Below are 18,026 nucleotides of genomic sequence, written 5' to 3'. Positions count from 1 at the left end.
CACTAGAGGCCAGAACGTTGTCGATGAACTCTTTGTGGGTTATTCGGCCATCCTGATCTCGATCAATGCTACGAAAAACATCCAAAATCCGAGACTTGAGGTGACTTATCCACTGCATGTACCTTTTCCTCCAGATGTTGAAATCAAAGTTAGCAAATTCTTCCAGCTGCAAAAAACAATATAGATTCAAATGCATTTTCATATATTACAAAATTTTGTTTTTTTGTTACATCTAGTTAGCATTAACATTTGATACCATTGACATTTTTTTGGTGAAACACTGAATACAATGTTAATCCACATATTTAAAGCTCAGGTCCATTACATTCCACATATCTATACTGTAACGCCACATGGGACAGTACGTATAAGAAGCAATGCGGTTTAGCTAGATAACACCATTGTTGTTTATTATTTATGAATGCAGACGCAAAAATTAGAATATTGTGTATGCATCATATGGACTATCTGCATGATGATCTGCTCTTTTTAGGACAAGACAAAAGTGCTTATATGAATAAAATGAGTTGCAGGAACATCAAATTTTAACTTTTTTTATGAGGTTCAGTAAAAATGGAAATAATTGTCATTTTTAGACACCAAACTTCAATAAATTGATTTATAGTTCTGATCACCTCTTTGAGCCTCTGCAGATGTTCCTCTAGCTTGCTCTGTCTGCTGTGGGCCGCAAGCCAGAGTTTTTGCCAGTGACTGACCAGCTGACACATTAGAGGGGTTTGAGGGTCCAAGTTCTCCAGAGGGATAGGCACTGATGGTCGGGGCTTTGATGTACCTCTCCTTTCTGTGTATACAACACAATTCAAAATGGAGGTTAACAGTTGGCACTGGCATAACAGAACACACAAGCACCATAATCCGATCAGTGAACCGTACTGATTCAGACACAGTGATTCTTTACTCACTTGTTGGTGTCTTGCGACTGGGTGAAAGCAGTTGCTTAGGGACACGCTTGTGTTTACAGGATTTTGTGGCATTTTCAACTTCTGGAAGCTTCCCTTTCATCTCATCCATAAAGTCCTGAAAGGAAGAAGAGTGTTTTGCATTAGTGATTCATTAAAGTTCAATAAGAGTGCATGCAGTACCTTGAATTGAAGTCATTTCAAATGGACTAAACCAATTCATCTGGTAATGAAGTTTTAGAAAACCATAGACAGGTCTGTAAAAAGATACCGAATTTTTGCAAATTTGCCTTTAGTCAGCATTTATACATGTATAGCAACCATTCAATTCCAGTGTATGTCTGTTTAAGAAAAGCAATCATTAGGAGCGACAGCCACCCAAAAGCAGAAATGAAGACATGCCAAGCATGCCAAGATGCATGAAAGCTGTAAAAATCTGGGTTATCCCATCAACTATTTATCTTTGAACTCTTCTTAAATACATGTAAAAACATTAGTATTGTGGTGCTTTGAAATGATTATGAACTTGTTAAACGTTTTTGAATAAAAGCATCTGCCAAGTGTGGAAATGTGAATGTACCAACATTTTCCAAAACATCAGCTCAATTCAACAACCATATGCAAAATGGTAGTGAAAGTAGCAAACATGTAACGCATACTCGAAATGTAACCTCTGAATTTAATGCCATCCCGGTGAGTAGTGAACATACACAATGCAAGTCATGAACACATACCCAGAAAAGTGGGCAGCTATCCCAGCACCCACAGAGCCTTTCTCAAAGGCACCACATTTGTACCCCACCGGCCGTGACACTTGAACAAGCAACTCTCAGGTTTCAAGCCCAACTCTCTAACCACTAGGCTACAACTGCCCCTAAGAAGCAAGTTGTTTGCAGAAGTGTTTACAAGTATAAGTATAGGAATAATGTTGTGTATGTACCGTGTGTTGAGTAATGAGCTCTGCAGTCAACTCTAAGTCTTCAGGCAGTGGTTCCTGTTCTTTCACATTGAGAGACTCTGCAGCAGAGGAGATCCAGTCCAATAATCGCTGTACCTCATCTCTCTCTGTCTCTAAAGCAGACAGCATGCTCTGGATCCTCTCGGCCTGCTGCTTCGCCCAGGTCTGCACCTGAAGCACCAAATAACATACTGTATCACTGTATATACATGCGTATATGGATTCTGAGTTAATTTGTTTGCATTTTATTTATTTGTTTGCACTTGATTGCAACAAATTGAAAATAATGTCTTCATTATAGAAGTAAACATCCATCTCACCTCTTCGTAGCGAGTCTTGGTGATACTGATCCATGATTTGATGGTGATGACAGAGTCAGGGTGACAGGTGGACAAAATCTCTTCGCCCATTTTGCGAATGTTCTCCAGCGCCGTCTGCTGAGCGTTCAAGGAACTCATCGACTCCTATGCAAATCACAAATATGAAACTTGTGAATGCGGTTAAATGTAATAAAGGTATGATGGGAGAGCCCATATCCATCATACCTGATGATGTGTACGAAACGTCAGAAGAGCCTCCTCCTCCTCGGGTATTACTCCGTACTTCAGAACTCTCTCAACTTCTGCAAGATGATCCAGGAAAGAGTGAACCATTCCGTCAAATTCCTCCGCCTGAAGATGACAAAGGTAGGTAGTACATTTTTAGTTTCACTAAACAACTTTTCATTTTCTCTGGAGCAAAAATGTCATACAACATAGTGGAGAGCTGCAGTACCTGTTGAAGTGCTGCCTCTAGCCGAGCCTGTCTGGACACAGAGAGTTTACACACAGCCTCCCAGCGGCTTTCCAGCTCCTCCATCTGCTCTTGCAACCAGTGGGCATCAGCTGAGCTGCTCCGTGTCAGATCCCTGACCGACCGCTTCAGTGTACGGATACAGCTGGCACGCTTCCCGAGCTCACGCTGAAATACCTACAACCACAGAGAAGGTTTAACTACATCTAGCTGTATCCAAGCAGAACAAATAATTGAACGCTAAAACTACAGAAGAACCTAAAAATTAAGAAAATATCCTTGGAGGTACCTTGTGCTTGTCAATCAAATTGTTGACCAGGTCTTTTTCCCCACACACAGGAACATCTTCAGCTAGCTGTGGCTCTGCCCTGTACAGCCAATCATTAAGGGCCTGTAGGGCATCTGTGAATCTTCCTGAAAACAGCAGTGCTTCTTCCAGTTTGTGTTGCCTTGAACAAATAACAGCACAGATCAGAGATTTGATTTGACATCCTATTTAGATAACTAAGTAACAGAGTATGTCACAGCAAATACTGGACTTACCTCTCGCTGGATTTGCCATTGATGGTGTCCCACGAGTCTCTGAGTTCAGATACCATGTTCTCCAGGTGCTGTGTGTCTTCAGGGCTCGGAGCTTTCTCCAGGAGAGAGCGGCCACTCTTCAGGCAGGCCTCATACATTGGCCTTTTTGTGCGGAGAAGCTTTTGGAAATCCTGACAGAATACAAGTGTCAAGATATTATTATATTGCCACTAACTGCTTCTGTAAACTAAACATGTTACAAGACACTGAATATAAAATAATGTTATTACAAAATGCAACCTGCCCTTGAAAACCCAGTCATTTTGGGGTTTTAATGTTTGCATTTACATTTTGTGAAATTTACTCAAATTGTTATGCTGTGTGGTCTAAGACCTGTTGACCCCACTGCATGTTTATGTGTTGTCTGTACTGGGTCAGAAGTGATGTACCTTTAGTTCACCAAGCTGTTGTTTGATCTCTTCCTGTGTGGCAGCAATCTCTTTATGCGTATCCAATGTCTGTTCTACCTCTGTCATCCAGTCCATCAGTAGATGCCACGATTCATTGAACTGCTTGAAGGATTAATACACCAAGCTCACAAACTTGTGGTACTTCAAAATGCTTCAACAGTGATTGCCCCCAACATAAGACTTTGCTTCACATGAGACCTGAATACCTGCTTGGCATGTCGTTTGACGTCCTCTAGAGTTTTACCCTTCTCTGTTGTGTGTTGAAGGAGTTTCCTGTATCTGTCTCGAACAGTCATAATGAGGTTCTGCACTACATCACAATCTTCCTTCCTGCTGAGTTCTGACAGCCGTATAGCAGCATTTTCCACATTTGTTTTCCTTTCTCCATAAGATTGGACCTCACTCACCAGCATCTACATATAGAGAAAATACAAAAATGAAAATCAGAAATAGATTCCATAGATTGATAGGTCAAGATGACATTTGGGATTTTTCAGATGCTATATTGAAGGAACCTCTAGGTTCTCTGAAGAACTTCTGTGTACTGTTGTAAAAATGTAGATAAATAACTTTTTCAACTGTCTTTCCTGGAAAAACAAATGGGAGCACCATCTGTGGGAACTCAGAGCACCACTGAAAGGTTGCTGATGTTCTCCAGAGGATTCTTACTTTATTTATTCTTTACGCCAGCATCTATGGCTATATTCTTGGCAAGAACCGGTTATTCCATACACTTTGATCCACACAAGTTAATCCATGCACAGGTTGGGGGATGGGGCAATTTGGTATCTCCAATTTACCTAACTTGCATGTTTTTAGCATGTAGGAGGAAACTGGAGTATGACACAGGGAGAACATGCAAACCACCTGACCTAGCCGGGCCTCAAACCAGGTACCTTCTTGCTGTGAGGCAACAGTCATATTCACTGAGCCACTGTGCCATCCTCTCCAGAGGATTCCAAGTATATATCGCTGCAGCCCGGAGACTGCAGGTGGGAGGACCTTATGCCGCAAGTGGGAGGAGCTTATGCCGCAAGTAGGAGGGATTGCAGAAATGTGCAAGTAGGAGGAGTTAACGCTTCAAATGGGACGGTGGTGAATCCTCTGGAAGTTTGTACAGCCCACTTGCGGCTAAAGCGCCCCGTTCGATGATTCCACCAGTGTGGTATCTGAGTAACACCTAATGATCCCATTCTTGGAAAATCACATTCATACACAAATCCAAGTACAATCACATGTATGCCCACCTTGTGGTCCTGGATTTGTGAACAGATGGTGTCCAGGATGAAGCTGGGTGCAGGCAGAGTGTTTATGGTATCTTCACACTTGGACATTTTGGTCAGAAGGTCTTGGACATTACTGTTAAATTCCTTTGCAAGACCAAGTCCCTCTGTCAACTTTGCCTAAATAGAAAATTATATAAATGTCAATATAGTCTAAAACTTTTCCCTTTGCAATTAATCGTAATCTTTGCGATTGATAATATAACAGGCAATGTCAACAGATCATACAGGTAACCACAGTTTGAGTAAATCAATTTAATTTAATTAGGCTACAAAACAACGTATGTTCTGTTTTTACCTTTCGTTCTTGCATTTTAGCATAGACAGAGCTCCATTTCTGCTCCAGTATGCATAAACTGTGTTCAGTGTTTGATCCCCGAGCCACATCAGTACCCTCCAGCATCCTGTGGATGGCGTTGCGTACATTTGTGTAGGCGTGCATTTTTGAGTCCATCTCATTACATAAATCCTGCAGTGCAAAAAAATCCATGTTCATTATATCATTCTGTTTTATTCTTAAAGGGATAGTTCACGCAAAAATTAAAATCCTGTTATTATTTACTCATCATCATGTTGTTCTAAATCTGTATGAGTTTCTTTATGCTGTTGAACACAAAAGAAGATATGGTGATAAATGATGGTAAGCACACAGCTACCGTAACCATTGACTTCCATAGTAGGAATAACAAATATTATGGAAGTCAATGGGCACAGTATACTGTGTGCTGCTTACCATCATTTATCAAAATATCTTCTTTTGTGTTTTACAGAATAAAGAAACTCATACAGGTTTAGAAAAACATGATGATAAATCAAAATAAAGTAAATCAAATATTTTTTTTGGGGGGGAGGGTAAACTATCCCTTTAAATCTTTATGATCATCAGTGTTACTGCTGCAGAAACCATAAGCAGGTCTCTTACCAAATGAGTGTTGAGTCTCTCATTGGCAGAGTCTGGCATGCCCCATACAGTCTTACTGGATGACAGTCTCAGGTCTGTGTGTTCCAGCCACTGCATGAGATCTTGAATCTCCATGGTTACATCTTGAACCTAAAATGCAATTATAAATGCTCAATTTAAAACATTCACCCCTGAATTATCTAGAAGTATTGCACAAAGTTGTTATTTATATATATATATATATAAACTAACTATAAACTACTAGTCACTAGTTCGACACCTTTGGTTGAATTTATGTTTCTCATGATCTTACATGTTTTGATCTAAAGGCTTATGCTTCAACATGGGAGAGTGGGACACAAACAAACGTGGGGTTAATTGTAACATAGCTCTTTTACATAGTCACACAGAGCCAAGCAATATGTGCTGTTTGTCTTTTTCTCTCTCAATGTTAGAAGACGATCTCCTTTAAATTCGTTAAGATACATGACAAAGGTTGTGCTTTTTACTGTGTGTGTAAGTTCATGTAGAAACAGCCTATACTCCGGGCTTAAGTCACCTAATCCAACCTTTTACTTAAAAACATTTTTATAAACATTTTTATTTTTGGTAACCATTTCAGAAATTCAAATATTGGCTTAGGGTGTTTGTGGTCACCTGACTGAGATTATTTTCCAGCTCTAGCTGTCTGCGCTCTGTTTCGCAGCGCACAAATTCCCAGCGTTCATTCAGCTGTTCCAGACGAGTCTGCAGGACATGTGAGCTGTCTCCTGCACCAGACTCTAGGAGGCTCCGGCCGGCCTGGTTCAGCGAGTCCACCGTGTGCACGTGTGACATCACATCGTTCCTCAGAACCTGACAGCACAAATATTATGAACCAGATATTATAATGCCAAACAAATAAGTACCATTTGCATAGGGTATAAAGAGAGCACACTGCCTTTATTCCACACAAAACCAACAGATGCCACAAAAAAGTTGGCACCCAGTGTTTTTTTTAAACAACTGAATCTCACAGAGCTTTAAAGTTTGTGTTGAGTTCATACCTTGTGTTTGGCAAGCTCTATCTCACAGGTCTGCAGGTCAATGCTGATTGGCTGAGCGGCCTGTAGTAGTTCAGCCGTGTGAGAAATCCAGGCATGCAACTCATCCAGGGTGTTTTGGAACTGACCCAAACCCAGCAGCGCACACTCCAGTTGGTGCTGCTCAGAAACACATTGAAGTGTTATTGAATACACTTACATTAAAACACTTCATTTAATTAGGTAAGATCTTACCTGTCTGCTGACGGTCTCTGACTCCAGGCTGTCCCATCTCTGACGAAAGTCACACAGTGGAGAGACGGATCCAGGACGCTCAGTGCCCGGTGAAAGACGACACACAAAGCGATGATTTAGACTCTCGATTTCAATCTTCTTCTGGTAGAGCTCTCGCTTAAATTCCTGACAAGAGAGATGATGGCAATGTTTGGACAAAACTTCTAATGAACTTCCTGGATCTTGAAAATAGGTTTTAGTTTTCTTAAATCGTTTGTTCAGCAAAGTCTCACCTTCAGGTCACATAGCTGCTCTTTGACTGATCCCAGGTCAGAGCTAACTGAGAACTCCTTAGTAGATTTCATCTCTGCAGACTTCAGCCATTCAAAGAGACCCTTTAAGACAATGTTTTCAAACTTTTAACCTTACCGTAAAAAACATTATTTTCTCCTGACTCCTCTAGATTTATAAATGTCTGGTTTAAGGCACACAACACTGGAAACGCTTAAGATGTTTTAAAGAAAATATCTGTTTTAATTTGAAAGGATTTCTGAGAGACGTGTTTGTCACATTCATTAATAGTCCGTATGGAAACAAAGTTGAACTGTGACTGGTTACTTTACATGTCAGTCACACAGTCTCTTAGGCAGATCTTGGCCAATGAAAACCACCCTCTGTCTGAAGGTCAGGCTATCTGCTTGAACAGCAACCGTGTTCCCGTCAGCTTGGTCACCTCATACTGTATAGTATGACCCGCTGGTTTATTGCTGGTCCAGCATGATCTTTGGACTTGCTAATGACCAGCTTAGACCTCTAGAAATCCTGTTTTAAACCACAGCCAAATCTGAATTTTCTACACTGTATTCTCTAGTGGGGCTTCTTGTAATAGACCATTTTACTGCTTTTAGACATTCAACACAACATACAAGAATCAACACTTTAAAATACTATGACTCTAATCCAGATTCTCATAGGGTCATCCAAAGGTCCTGCAAATTGGCATGAAACTACCCATTCTGTCAGAGACTCATCGCTGTAACCACAGGGTGGCATGAATACTATGACTTTAAAGACTCAAGAATGATGCTTTTCGAATAATCCCAGCTGATAAACGTAACATTCATGTGATTCAATGTTCTACATACACTATTCATTATGAATGTCAAAATGTTAATACTTTATCATGGCTAATTTACCTGCATGTTGTCCTGATATTGGAGAGCCATTCGTAGACATTCCTCTAACTTAATGTTGCACTCTGTCCAGATCTTACTGAGATTGTTCCAAGTGCAGTAAAGCTGTGGAGAGAGATTGCTCGATAGTAAAGTGTGAACATGGTGTAATATCTGTATTTTTTAGGTGTTTAGTATTTCAAATACAAACCTCATCTAAAGTTTTGGTGACCTCTGGTTTGTCTGTCTCACCACAAGCTGACATAAGTTCCATTCCTAGAATTCCTAGAGTGTCCAGATCACCCTGTAGTAAATCAATGTCCTCCCTGAGTGTCTGAGGAGAAAGGACAAAAAGGTTTGGAAGATATAATACAGAGAGCTGATTTAAAAGGTCAGTAATTTTCAGTACTTCATGATTATTAAGGAATTGAGCACACATCCAAGCGTACGTATCTTCTTCCCTTCAATAGCCATGCTGAAAGGACCAACATACCACCATATAAGCATATGTTTTGTAAGGGATGCTGGAGTACTTTGGTGCCCTCAACCATTAGCTTAACCAGGACTGCTAACTTCAAACCAGCAAAGACAAGCCTGGACCATCATGATCAAATAATCATGTTTTCAGCAATGATACAACTGTTCTTTGTTATTATTGCACCTTACCTGCATGGTCTCCAGGCTCTGTCGGATGGTTTCCGAATCTGATCGACTTGAGTTGAGGTCCAGGACAGCCTGCTGTGCATCATTCAGTCCTGCTGTCATGTCACTGACATCATTCCAAAATCTGACTGCCAAATCTAGAACGTTGAGAAGCCACTTTTCTCTCTCCTGAGCTTTTCTTTGCGCCTCCTCCCAGTGGCCTGTTAGACTGCACATTCGCTCTTGAATGTCTGAAAATTGAAGATGTTATTACTATATTATCTTTCTGGTCACCAGCCCTGAACTTTACCCCATACCACATACGTTTCTCAAAAACTCTGCATGGGGCAGGGTACATCTCCATATGATACTGCCAGTATAAAATACATGAAATTTTGGAAGTACCTGTACCAATGGAACTGTCCCCAACAGCTTGCGTGTTAGTGAGTAGCTCATGAGCCTGTGTCCTCACACTGCTAAGGTCCAGATCCAGTTTGGAGAGCTCAGTCAGTGTGTGCTTGTTGTCCTGTAGCTGCTCCTGAATTCTTGGGGTCAAGCCCTGTAGAGCTACTGAGGCCTGCAGGTGACTGCACAGACGTTCCAGTCTCTCTCTGATCAGTGTCATTCTCTCATTCAGCTGATGAGGATGTACAGAGTGTAAACAGTGAGCTAAAGTTCATGATGCTAGACATGATGCTCTGACCAGCCTAACAAAGATCTACTAAGCTAAAACCATATCTTCTAGCAGCATCATATCTCCATCTGGGGTTCTCAACCTGTTGTGGTCTGTGAACTATTTTTATGAAAGCACTACTTTTTTATGAAATTACATAAGCAATAAGGTACGAGAGGCTGTGCTGTATCGTGAATAAGTAACGGCTGAAGTGGTTGTAGGTTATTGCTTTTATGAAACAGTTACCACACAATATTAAAGTAAAAAAAATTATTAGTGCAACTTTCATGAAGTTAAACCAATAAAAGCATTCCTTCCGCTAGAAAAAAATAGTCCCTGACCATGAACAATAACATTCCAATGTATAATATGCATGAAAGCTCAAATAAAAACAACAAACTGCTCTCAAACTGATACGTGAGGGTGTTGCTAAGGGTGCAGTGATGAACAGAATCGTTGGGAGAAGCAGTCATAGCCGTGTTTTATTGTGAATAAAGCACAGCTATTGACCAATCACAATCAAGGATTGGAACTAACTGTTTTATAATATTTATTATACCACGGAGCTGTTGAATGCTTTATTCTGATTGGTTGAGAAGTGTTCCATGGGTGTTGATTATTTTTCTGTAAAACGCTCACCTAACCTGTCAAAGTAATGTCTTAAAATAACCAGTGGTTAGCAATGAGTGTGGTAACTGTGGTATAAGCAGAATAATTCACTCCGGTCCTTTGAATTATTTGAAAATAATGCACACCCAAGGTGGTAATGCGGCACGACACAAAGCGGAGTTCCCTAGGTAAATTCCTTTGGTAAATTAGGTAAAATTCCAAATTCCTTAGGTAAATGTGATTATTATTGATCTCTGCATTAGTGGCGGCCCTTGTGGGATTTTAATTTCAAGGTTGAAAACCTTTGATCACCAACATTCCCCACATGCAGCCTCAGGTTGAAGTATGTGTTACCTGTGTGTAGCGGGGTAGAGACTCTTCCAGTACTCCCGCAGCCTCTCGGACCTTGTCTCTGATAGCCAGGTGCTGCTCTTCGAGATCCATGGCTTTCTGGCAGAACTCCTGTCCCTGAGCTGGATTTAGGTCTGATAGACGCTTGGCCAGCATGCTCAGGCGTGCTATCAGTGGCTTATGCTCTGCTATGGACTCCCTGATGCCCTGTCAAACATGACAAAAACCATTGAAATTAACAAACATACTTCATGGTGGGTACTAGCCTGTTGCTTTTTTAATTTGGGCAATCACTAAAAATCTAAACTGTTAATCCTTATGCCTGGCTCACACTACAGGATAATCGGGCCAAATTTACTCAGATTTTCCCCTCCCGAGAATCCTAGAGAAAATCGGGCCATGGATATCGATCGCCTCCAAAGTTCGGCCCAGATTATCCTGTAACGTGAGACGTTTAAAAATCTAAATTTATACCTTCCAATATGCTCTCAAGCGGCGGGGCCGCCCCCATCTTATCAAACATGTTTGATATTTTGGATTTTAAATCCAAATAATTACGTCAGTACTTTCACAATAATCAATGAAAGACGGAGATGATTGAAAGCTTTTATAAAGGGGACCGCGTAACAAGCTGCTGTACGGGTCTAGATAGCGCAGCTGGAGAAACAGTTTGTGGAAGTCAAGTGTTTCATTCTACTTTCATTCCGTCACAACTGTAGCTCGTTGGGGCAGACAGACTATTTAAAATAGCGAAAGAATTCCTTGCTTGATTCACGTTGTTCCCCCTTTTTATAAATACATTATCTAAAATATCTTAAAAACAACAGAACATGATGATGGTTACAATAATTTAACATCATCATGCGTGCATTGTATGTACTAACATTACGTTATCATACCATTAGTTGTATGATCCGCTGGACCTCACTCAAGTGCAGCGCTGATTGCTCATGTGAGAATCTGAGGCGCCTCATATCGACACTTACAATGTTTCACATTAAATTACATATTTGTCCAAAACCATTGGTAATGTAATTTGCAAAAAATAGCAACAAATTATTATATATATTATTAAATAAATGTATTTAAATTTAAATAAATCTTGCATGATGATTAGACTTGAGTTGGTGCTAGATTGTGCCACATCTACAGAATGCACTGCCCGCAAAACACATCCTTAAAACGTATCATGATCATTGCCTCATAAACAAGAGCTGAGGAGTAGAAATTGCCTAGGTTTTAAATACACCGGGTAAGTGTAGAAAGCTGCTACCAAATGTAAATATTTAAAAATAATCATAATAAATGTGTCATAATCTTAATTCTTTTATATCCTCTTCTCCTGAGGTGACGTGAAGTGCTTGCTGTGTGTGATGCACCAGGATTTTTAAATCCTGTAGTGTAAGCATGTTTAAGATTTGAGAGAAGAATATCTGACAAGATTCTCCATATGTGTGTGCTGCATCCAGATTTCATAATCTGCCAGGATTTTAAAAATCTTGTAGTGTAAGCCAGGCATTATAGTGTGTACTGTCTACTACTAGAGATGCAACAATACAGTTAGTACATAGTTCAGTACATAGATCTGTTTTTAAACCATGTTTTTTGTTCAGTTCTGATGACATAGCCCATTAAAGGGTTTTTACATTTTTCTATGCTTAGGTGACAGGAATAGTGAGTTTTGAAGAAAAAATGGCTTTAACTGCAATTTGCTTTACATAAATGCAAAATTTACTTTTGATACATTTAAAAAATAAATATACATTAAAACATAAATTGGCCATTTTAAATAAAAACCTATACTTAATTCAATTAAACTGAACAGTATACTGCAATACAGTAGTTTTCTTTTAGAATGTAAAGTGCATCATCACTTTATGCTATGTACACCATACACTCACCTAAAGGATTATTAGGAACACCATACTAATGCTGTGTTTGACCCCCTTTCGCCTTCCGAACTGCCTTAATTGTACGTGACATTGATTCAACAAGGTGCTGAAAGCATTCTTTAGAAATGTTGGCCCATATTGATAGGATGCAGTTGATGGAGATTTGTGGGATGCACATCCAGGGCATGAAGCTTCCGTTCCACCACATCCCAAAGATGCTCTATTGGGTTGAGATCTGGTGACTGTGGGGGCCATTTTAGTACAGTGAACTCATTGTCATGTTCAAGAAACCAATTTGAGCTTTGTGTGCATTATCCTGCTGGAAGTAGCCATCAGAGGATGGGTACATGGTGGTCATAAAGGGATGGACATGGTCAGAAACGATGCCCATTCAAACGATGCCCAGTTGGCACTAAGGGGCCTAAAGTGTGCCAAGAAAACATCCCCCACACCATTACACCACCACCAGCCTGCACAGTGGTAACAAGGCATGATGGATCCATGTTCACATTCTGTTTACGCCAAATTCTGACTCTACCATCTGAATGACTCAACAGAAATTGAGACTCATCAGACCAGGCAACATTTTTCCAGTATTCAACTGTCCAATTTTGGTGAGCTTGTGCAAATTGTAGCCTCTTTTTCCTATTTGTTGTGGAGATGAGTGGTACCCGGTGGGGTCTTCTGCTGTTTTAGCCCATCCGCCTCAAGGTTGTGCGTGTTGTGGCTTCACAAATGCTTTGCTGCATACCTAGGTTGTAACGAGTGTTTATTTCAGTCAAAGTTGCTCTTCTATCAACTTGAATCAGTCGGTTCATTCTCCTCTGACCTCTAGCATCAACAAGGCATTTTTGCCCACAAGACTGCCGCATACTGGATGTTTTTTTTTCTTTTCACACCATTCTTTGTAAACCCTAGAAATGGTTGTGCGTGAAAATCCCAGTAACTGAGCAGATTGTGAAATACTCAGACTGGCCCGTCTGGCACCAACAACCAAGCCACGCTCAAAATAGCTTAAATCACCTTTCTTTCCCATTCTGACATTCAGTTTGGAGTTCAGGAGATTGTCTTGACCAGGACCACACCCCTAAATGCATTGAAGCAACTGCCATGTGATTGGTTGATTAGATAATTGCATTAAGGAGAAATTTAACAGATTTTCCTAAAAATCCTTTAGGTAAGTGTATATTCATATTATGTTCCTTGTTTTAGATAACTAGCAAGATTAAACTTTGCGTCATGCGAATTCTACGCTTACACAGATGACATGTTTGTGGCAAATTGTGTGCGAATTCACATCTATTCCTGTTTTCATTGACTTTGTATGTAACCTACTTGTGTAAATAATTATTCCACACTACAGATTTGAAAGAGCCATGCTGCCTCGCATTGGTGTCTCGCTTTTCTGCCTGCCATGGTAGCATGTGTTTGAAATTTGACAGCAGCGTCACAAGCATAGTTAAACACCTATAGCTTTAGCCCATAGTGTTTTGAATATTTTCTTGCTGGCAGCCGCATGTCTTTGGAGACACAAACAGATGCGCAGGGAATAATAAAACTGATTTGGGCACATAAACCGAAAAAGCTTAATTCACATGTGTATTGGACTGTGGAGGTCCTACCGAATAGTTCAATATTATATTGAGAATTGTGGCATCTCCACTGCTTACAGTATAAGAAATAGATAGGGCGTAGAGCAAAAATGTCATTTGAGGGTAAAAACTATGCACCTTGAAATTTTAGGCCTAATTATACATATTTTAAAGATAATTACAGTCCCCTGTGCTTACATATGAATTTTGAAGCCAGAATTAGCAGCTATGTGTCTGAAACTGACAAATAAGCATCTATGTACATATATCTATGGTCCGAGCTGGTGCATTTAAGTGGAGGCGAGGACTAATTCGCATATTTTTATGATTCCGCACATACTAAATGAGGAAAGGGTGTACAGTTACAGTAAAACTATTTTAAAACTAAGAAGTTACTGTCACAGGAAATACTTAATATATTTGTCCTGTTTTTAATTTGAGTTTTATGTGATAAAATTATAGACTACAGGGGGATTTTAATTGGTTAAATTGAAAAATTTAAGATTAATAATGAAAAAAATATCCTTTTATAAAAGTAAACTTCTAACTCTAAAGGACACTGCACAATGAAAAGTATATTTTTACAAGTACCTGTAAGAGGTCCTGCTGTTCTCGAAAAGCCTCGTAGCTAATTGTGTTCAGGGTGAACTGGCCAATAAGAACTTTGGTTTCCTGTAACCATGGCAACACCTCAGTATAACCCTCTGAGAACTGAGACAAGAGTGACTGAGCATGCTCCAGTCGAAGCACCACATGGGAATTGGTGGCTGTAGTGACCTGACACTGGTCCTGTAAGGTGTCTAGACATGACTTTGGAGACATGACAAGAAAATAGGCATTAATAAGTTGATTTAGTATTTTGTTGGTACAAAAAGCTGTGAGTAAATATGATATGCAAGGGACAATGTACAGACTATTTGCCACATTGATAAAATAAACAGTAACACAAAGTAATAAATTGCCACTGAACATTATATTAGTTATTATTTAATTATATGAAACATTTTGTGAGCAGTAGTAGGAACCCAGAAAAGCGGTTTGATATCACTTTATCCCTGGTTTGAAATGTTAATTAAGGGAATATCAAAGCCTAATATATATTCAGAGTTCACTGTCAGAAAAATGGTCCAAAGCTATAATTGGGACAGTACCCTTTTTTAAAAGGTCCTAAAATGTACCATTTAGGTGCAGGTATGTATACATTTGGTACGGAAATGTACCTTTAAGGTACAAATATGAACTCTTTAGGTGTATTTTTTGAAAGGGTACTGCACTTTACTAAAAGGGTACTGTTTTAGCAGACAGTGAATACTAGACAACAATGCAAGACGTTTAAAATGAATTGCAGAAGTGCATATAAATATAAATGACTAAATGTACCTGCACTCTTGATGTCTCCTCCTCCTCCTCACTGTATGTCTGCAGGAGTTCTAAAATCTTCACCATTTTCTCGATGTTAAACTTGTGCTGCAGAATTTCAACAGCAAGTATCTGCAACAGACAATCAAAATGTTTATTAATCCATGTTATAATACGGATAATATGAAGAGAGGGAACACTTGTGAATATGAAACAACTCACTTTCTGCTCATTTAACTGGGCTGTGATGATCTCTGGGGTTAGATGAATGGCTCTAAACTCCTCCAGCACCTGTGAGGTTTCTTTAAACCAAGCCGATTCTTTTTCTACAGCCTGATCCAACTGAAAACAAACAAACAAATGCATCGATAAGATAACAGTTTAGCAGCTGCTTTTATTGAAAGTTTCCTTGTTACTGTACATTCATTGCATTTGTAACTCATTGACTGCTTCTTTTGGCATTTAGGATCTCTTAGGTTCCCCGGCCTTTAAACCACCACACTACACTGACATGAACTAAGAATCACAATCTGTAATCTGCTTCTGTATTCTCTTTTAACAATTTGCTTGTTTAACTGCCTAGTCTTTATCATTTATTTACAGTTTGGTTAAGCAGTATTCTTCTGGTCTAGTTGCACGGAAACAAAATGACACATTACGACATAAACATGTCCTCATATTGTAAAGCAAAGGACAAAGCAGTAGTTATTTATCTTACCCTCTGCCTCTCGGCATGACATAGTACAGCGTCCCCAGTCTGTGCTTGGGTACCAGTGGCCAGCAGTTCTCTCTCAATGCGACCCAGCCACAGGTGCAGGTCCTCCTGGCTGGAGGTGCATCGACTTGATGCTTCCATAGCTTGCTCCAGCCTCTGTAGAACATCAGCACTGCCCAAACTCAGCACAGAGTATCGGATACGCAGACTGTCTACACGCTCCTGCACCAGCTGGGTTTCCTCCTCTACAGAACCGAATAAAAAAATCGAAACAGAACCAGGTATTGAAATGTGGTTTTGTTAGTATTATTTAAAACAAGTTATTCATTTAAGCAAAGGTAAAATTATACACGGCCAGAAACATCACCTGAGATTGCTTCCATGAGCTCATGAGCATATTGCTGGAGTTTGCCCAAATCAACACTCTTAACTTTAATCTCTTCCATGACTGCCTGAAAGATAATGAAGTATAGGTGAGCGGGGCACAAATGAAAGGGCCGTTCACATTATAATGATAACTATAAAAAAATAGTTTTAAAAATCGTTTTATATTAAAGAGAATAGCTGAGTTCACACAACAACTGTAACGATAAAGATACAATGAACGATATCATTGGGATCACTTTCTGAGCCCCCACCCCCCACCTGATGAACGATAAAACCAAGCCAATCAAATCTATTTGAAGTACTGTTTAGAGTTACGCGAAAGCGCGTTGAAGACATCTGCTGGACACCCGCTGTGTAAATGCATTAAGAACAGCATATTTACACATTCAGTGACATGTAAACAATTGCAAAAGAAATATGCAATATTAGTTAATGCCGTACACGTGAGCGAATTGGCATACATTTATCGTTATCGTTAGTGTAACGTAGTGTTTTGGAGGCATGAAAGTAAATTTCTTCATCTTATGTTTTTTTTCCCCGATTTCTGAGTTGGGTGTGTAAATCACCAAATCTAACCTTTATATTATTTTAATCTCTGTCTTGTTACCTAAAACATAACACCATTTTGAAACATGTCAGCAACTCCTAGTAACTGATAGTTTGGATTAAAAACATTTTTACACAGTGGGGTTAGTTGTCTATACAATGATAATGAAATGAAAACAAATGTAAATACTATTCATCAAAATGATAACTGTTAATACAATATCAGGGGAAATAACTATGTTTTTTGTCTTCATTTTGCAGCCCCTTACAGCGCATTCCAAATTGTTATGCACATGCCATTTTTGTTTATTTTCATTATATGACAGTGTGGATGTTATTCTATTTAAAGGGGCAGTGAATCAAAAAATGAATTTTAACTTAAAGTGACACCATGTAATTTTTCAACCTTCATAATACATTTTCAAGACCCTTGTGATAGCACATCGACTTTAAATAGGTTGAATGACATGTCTACCATAGCCTGACGGGGTCTGTATCACTTTTACTCGTATTTTAAAACTTAGGGTTTGTGGTAGTAACCAGAGCACAAAAAAAACTACAAAATTCGACTGCTTTACGGCATACGTCACTTCCTCAACACAATTTGTTTTTAACGTGAATTCTGATGGAGGCTACTTAAGGAGTGTAGAGAGCAGCTTACCGTATGTGACTCCGTGGCACAGTTTTAGTGTCACGGACCTATAACACGGGCGACCCGGGTTCGATTCCCCTTAAAGGCAATTTTTTATATAAACTGTTGATTCATACATAAATGCGATGTTCTTTATAAATTACGGCGATTATATTGCATATAGTTCCCTGTATTCAGATGCTGTGTTCACGTATTTACCTTTCTTTTTACTGTGTCTATGATATTTACATTACAATCCAGGATGCTATAGCACTCAAACTTGCTCACAGTGTAAAACCAAACCCTATTCATTCACCAATCAGATCCGAGCGTTTCTCTCTTCTCTTTTCCTCAT

The 18,026-nt window shown here is 39.5% G+C and overlaps 1 protein-coding gene and 1 long non-coding RNA gene across 5 annotated transcripts in view; one reads left to right on the top strand and one right to left on the bottom strand.

The window, feature by feature from the left end:
* macf1b (microtubule actin crosslinking factor 1b) overlaps positions 1-18,026 on the bottom strand; it is a 59,570-nt gene that overhangs the window by 4,841 nt on the left and 36,703 nt on the right. For 3 of the 4 annotated variants that reach the window (XM_055211830.2, XM_055211829.2, XM_055211827.2), the window contains 28 exons: positions 16,475-16,559; positions 16,111-16,352; positions 15,615-15,734; positions 15,414-15,524; positions 14,625-14,843; positions 10,553-10,756; positions 9,322-9,553; positions 8,941-9,167; positions 8,486-8,608; positions 8,299-8,400; positions 7,396-7,497; positions 7,124-7,288; positions 6,893-7,048; positions 6,504-6,701; positions 5,868-5,996; positions 5,244-5,414; positions 4,910-5,065; positions 3,869-4,075; positions 3,642-3,761; positions 3,214-3,383; positions 2,960-3,119; positions 2,653-2,847; positions 2,424-2,549; positions 2,199-2,342; positions 1,861-2,049; positions 924-1,038; positions 636-802; positions 4-166 (listed from right to left, as the gene is read on the bottom strand). In XM_055211830.2, the coding sequence (XP_055067805.2) occupies positions 4-166; positions 636-802; positions 924-1,038; positions 1,861-2,049; positions 2,199-2,342; positions 2,424-2,549; positions 2,653-2,847; positions 2,960-3,119; positions 3,214-3,383; positions 3,642-3,761; positions 3,869-4,075; positions 4,910-5,065; positions 5,244-5,414; positions 5,868-5,996; positions 6,504-6,701; positions 6,893-7,048; positions 7,124-7,288; positions 7,396-7,497; positions 8,299-8,400; positions 8,486-8,608; positions 8,941-9,167; positions 9,322-9,553; positions 10,553-10,756; positions 14,625-14,843; positions 15,414-15,524; positions 15,615-15,734; positions 16,111-16,352; positions 16,475-16,559 (4,498 nt within the window). The remainder of the gene's footprint in view (positions 1-3; positions 167-635; positions 803-923; positions 1,039-1,860; positions 2,050-2,198; positions 2,343-2,423; positions 2,550-2,652; positions 2,848-2,959; positions 3,120-3,213; positions 3,384-3,641; positions 3,762-3,868; positions 4,076-4,909; positions 5,066-5,243; positions 5,415-5,867; positions 5,997-6,503; positions 6,702-6,892; positions 7,049-7,123; positions 7,289-7,395; positions 7,498-8,298; positions 8,401-8,485; positions 8,609-8,940; positions 9,168-9,321; positions 9,554-10,552; positions 10,757-14,624; positions 14,844-15,413; positions 15,525-15,614; positions 15,735-16,110; positions 16,353-16,474; positions 16,560-18,026) is intronic. The other variant, XM_055211831.2, reaches the window with a different exon arrangement.
* Positions 1-18,026, top strand: part of LOC129449082 (uncharacterized) — a 69,968-nt gene that overhangs the window by 43,284 nt on the left and 8,658 nt on the right. The gene's annotated exons all lie outside the window — the stretch shown is intronic.

The sequence above is a fragment of the Misgurnus anguillicaudatus genome, chromosome 10 (assembly GCF_027580225.2).
Source record: "Misgurnus anguillicaudatus chromosome 10, ASM2758022v2, whole genome shotgun sequence".
NCBI lineage: Eukaryota > Metazoa > Chordata > Actinopteri > Cypriniformes > Cobitidae > Misgurnus > Misgurnus anguillicaudatus.
This window is presented reverse-complemented; position numbering and strand designations above follow the sequence as displayed.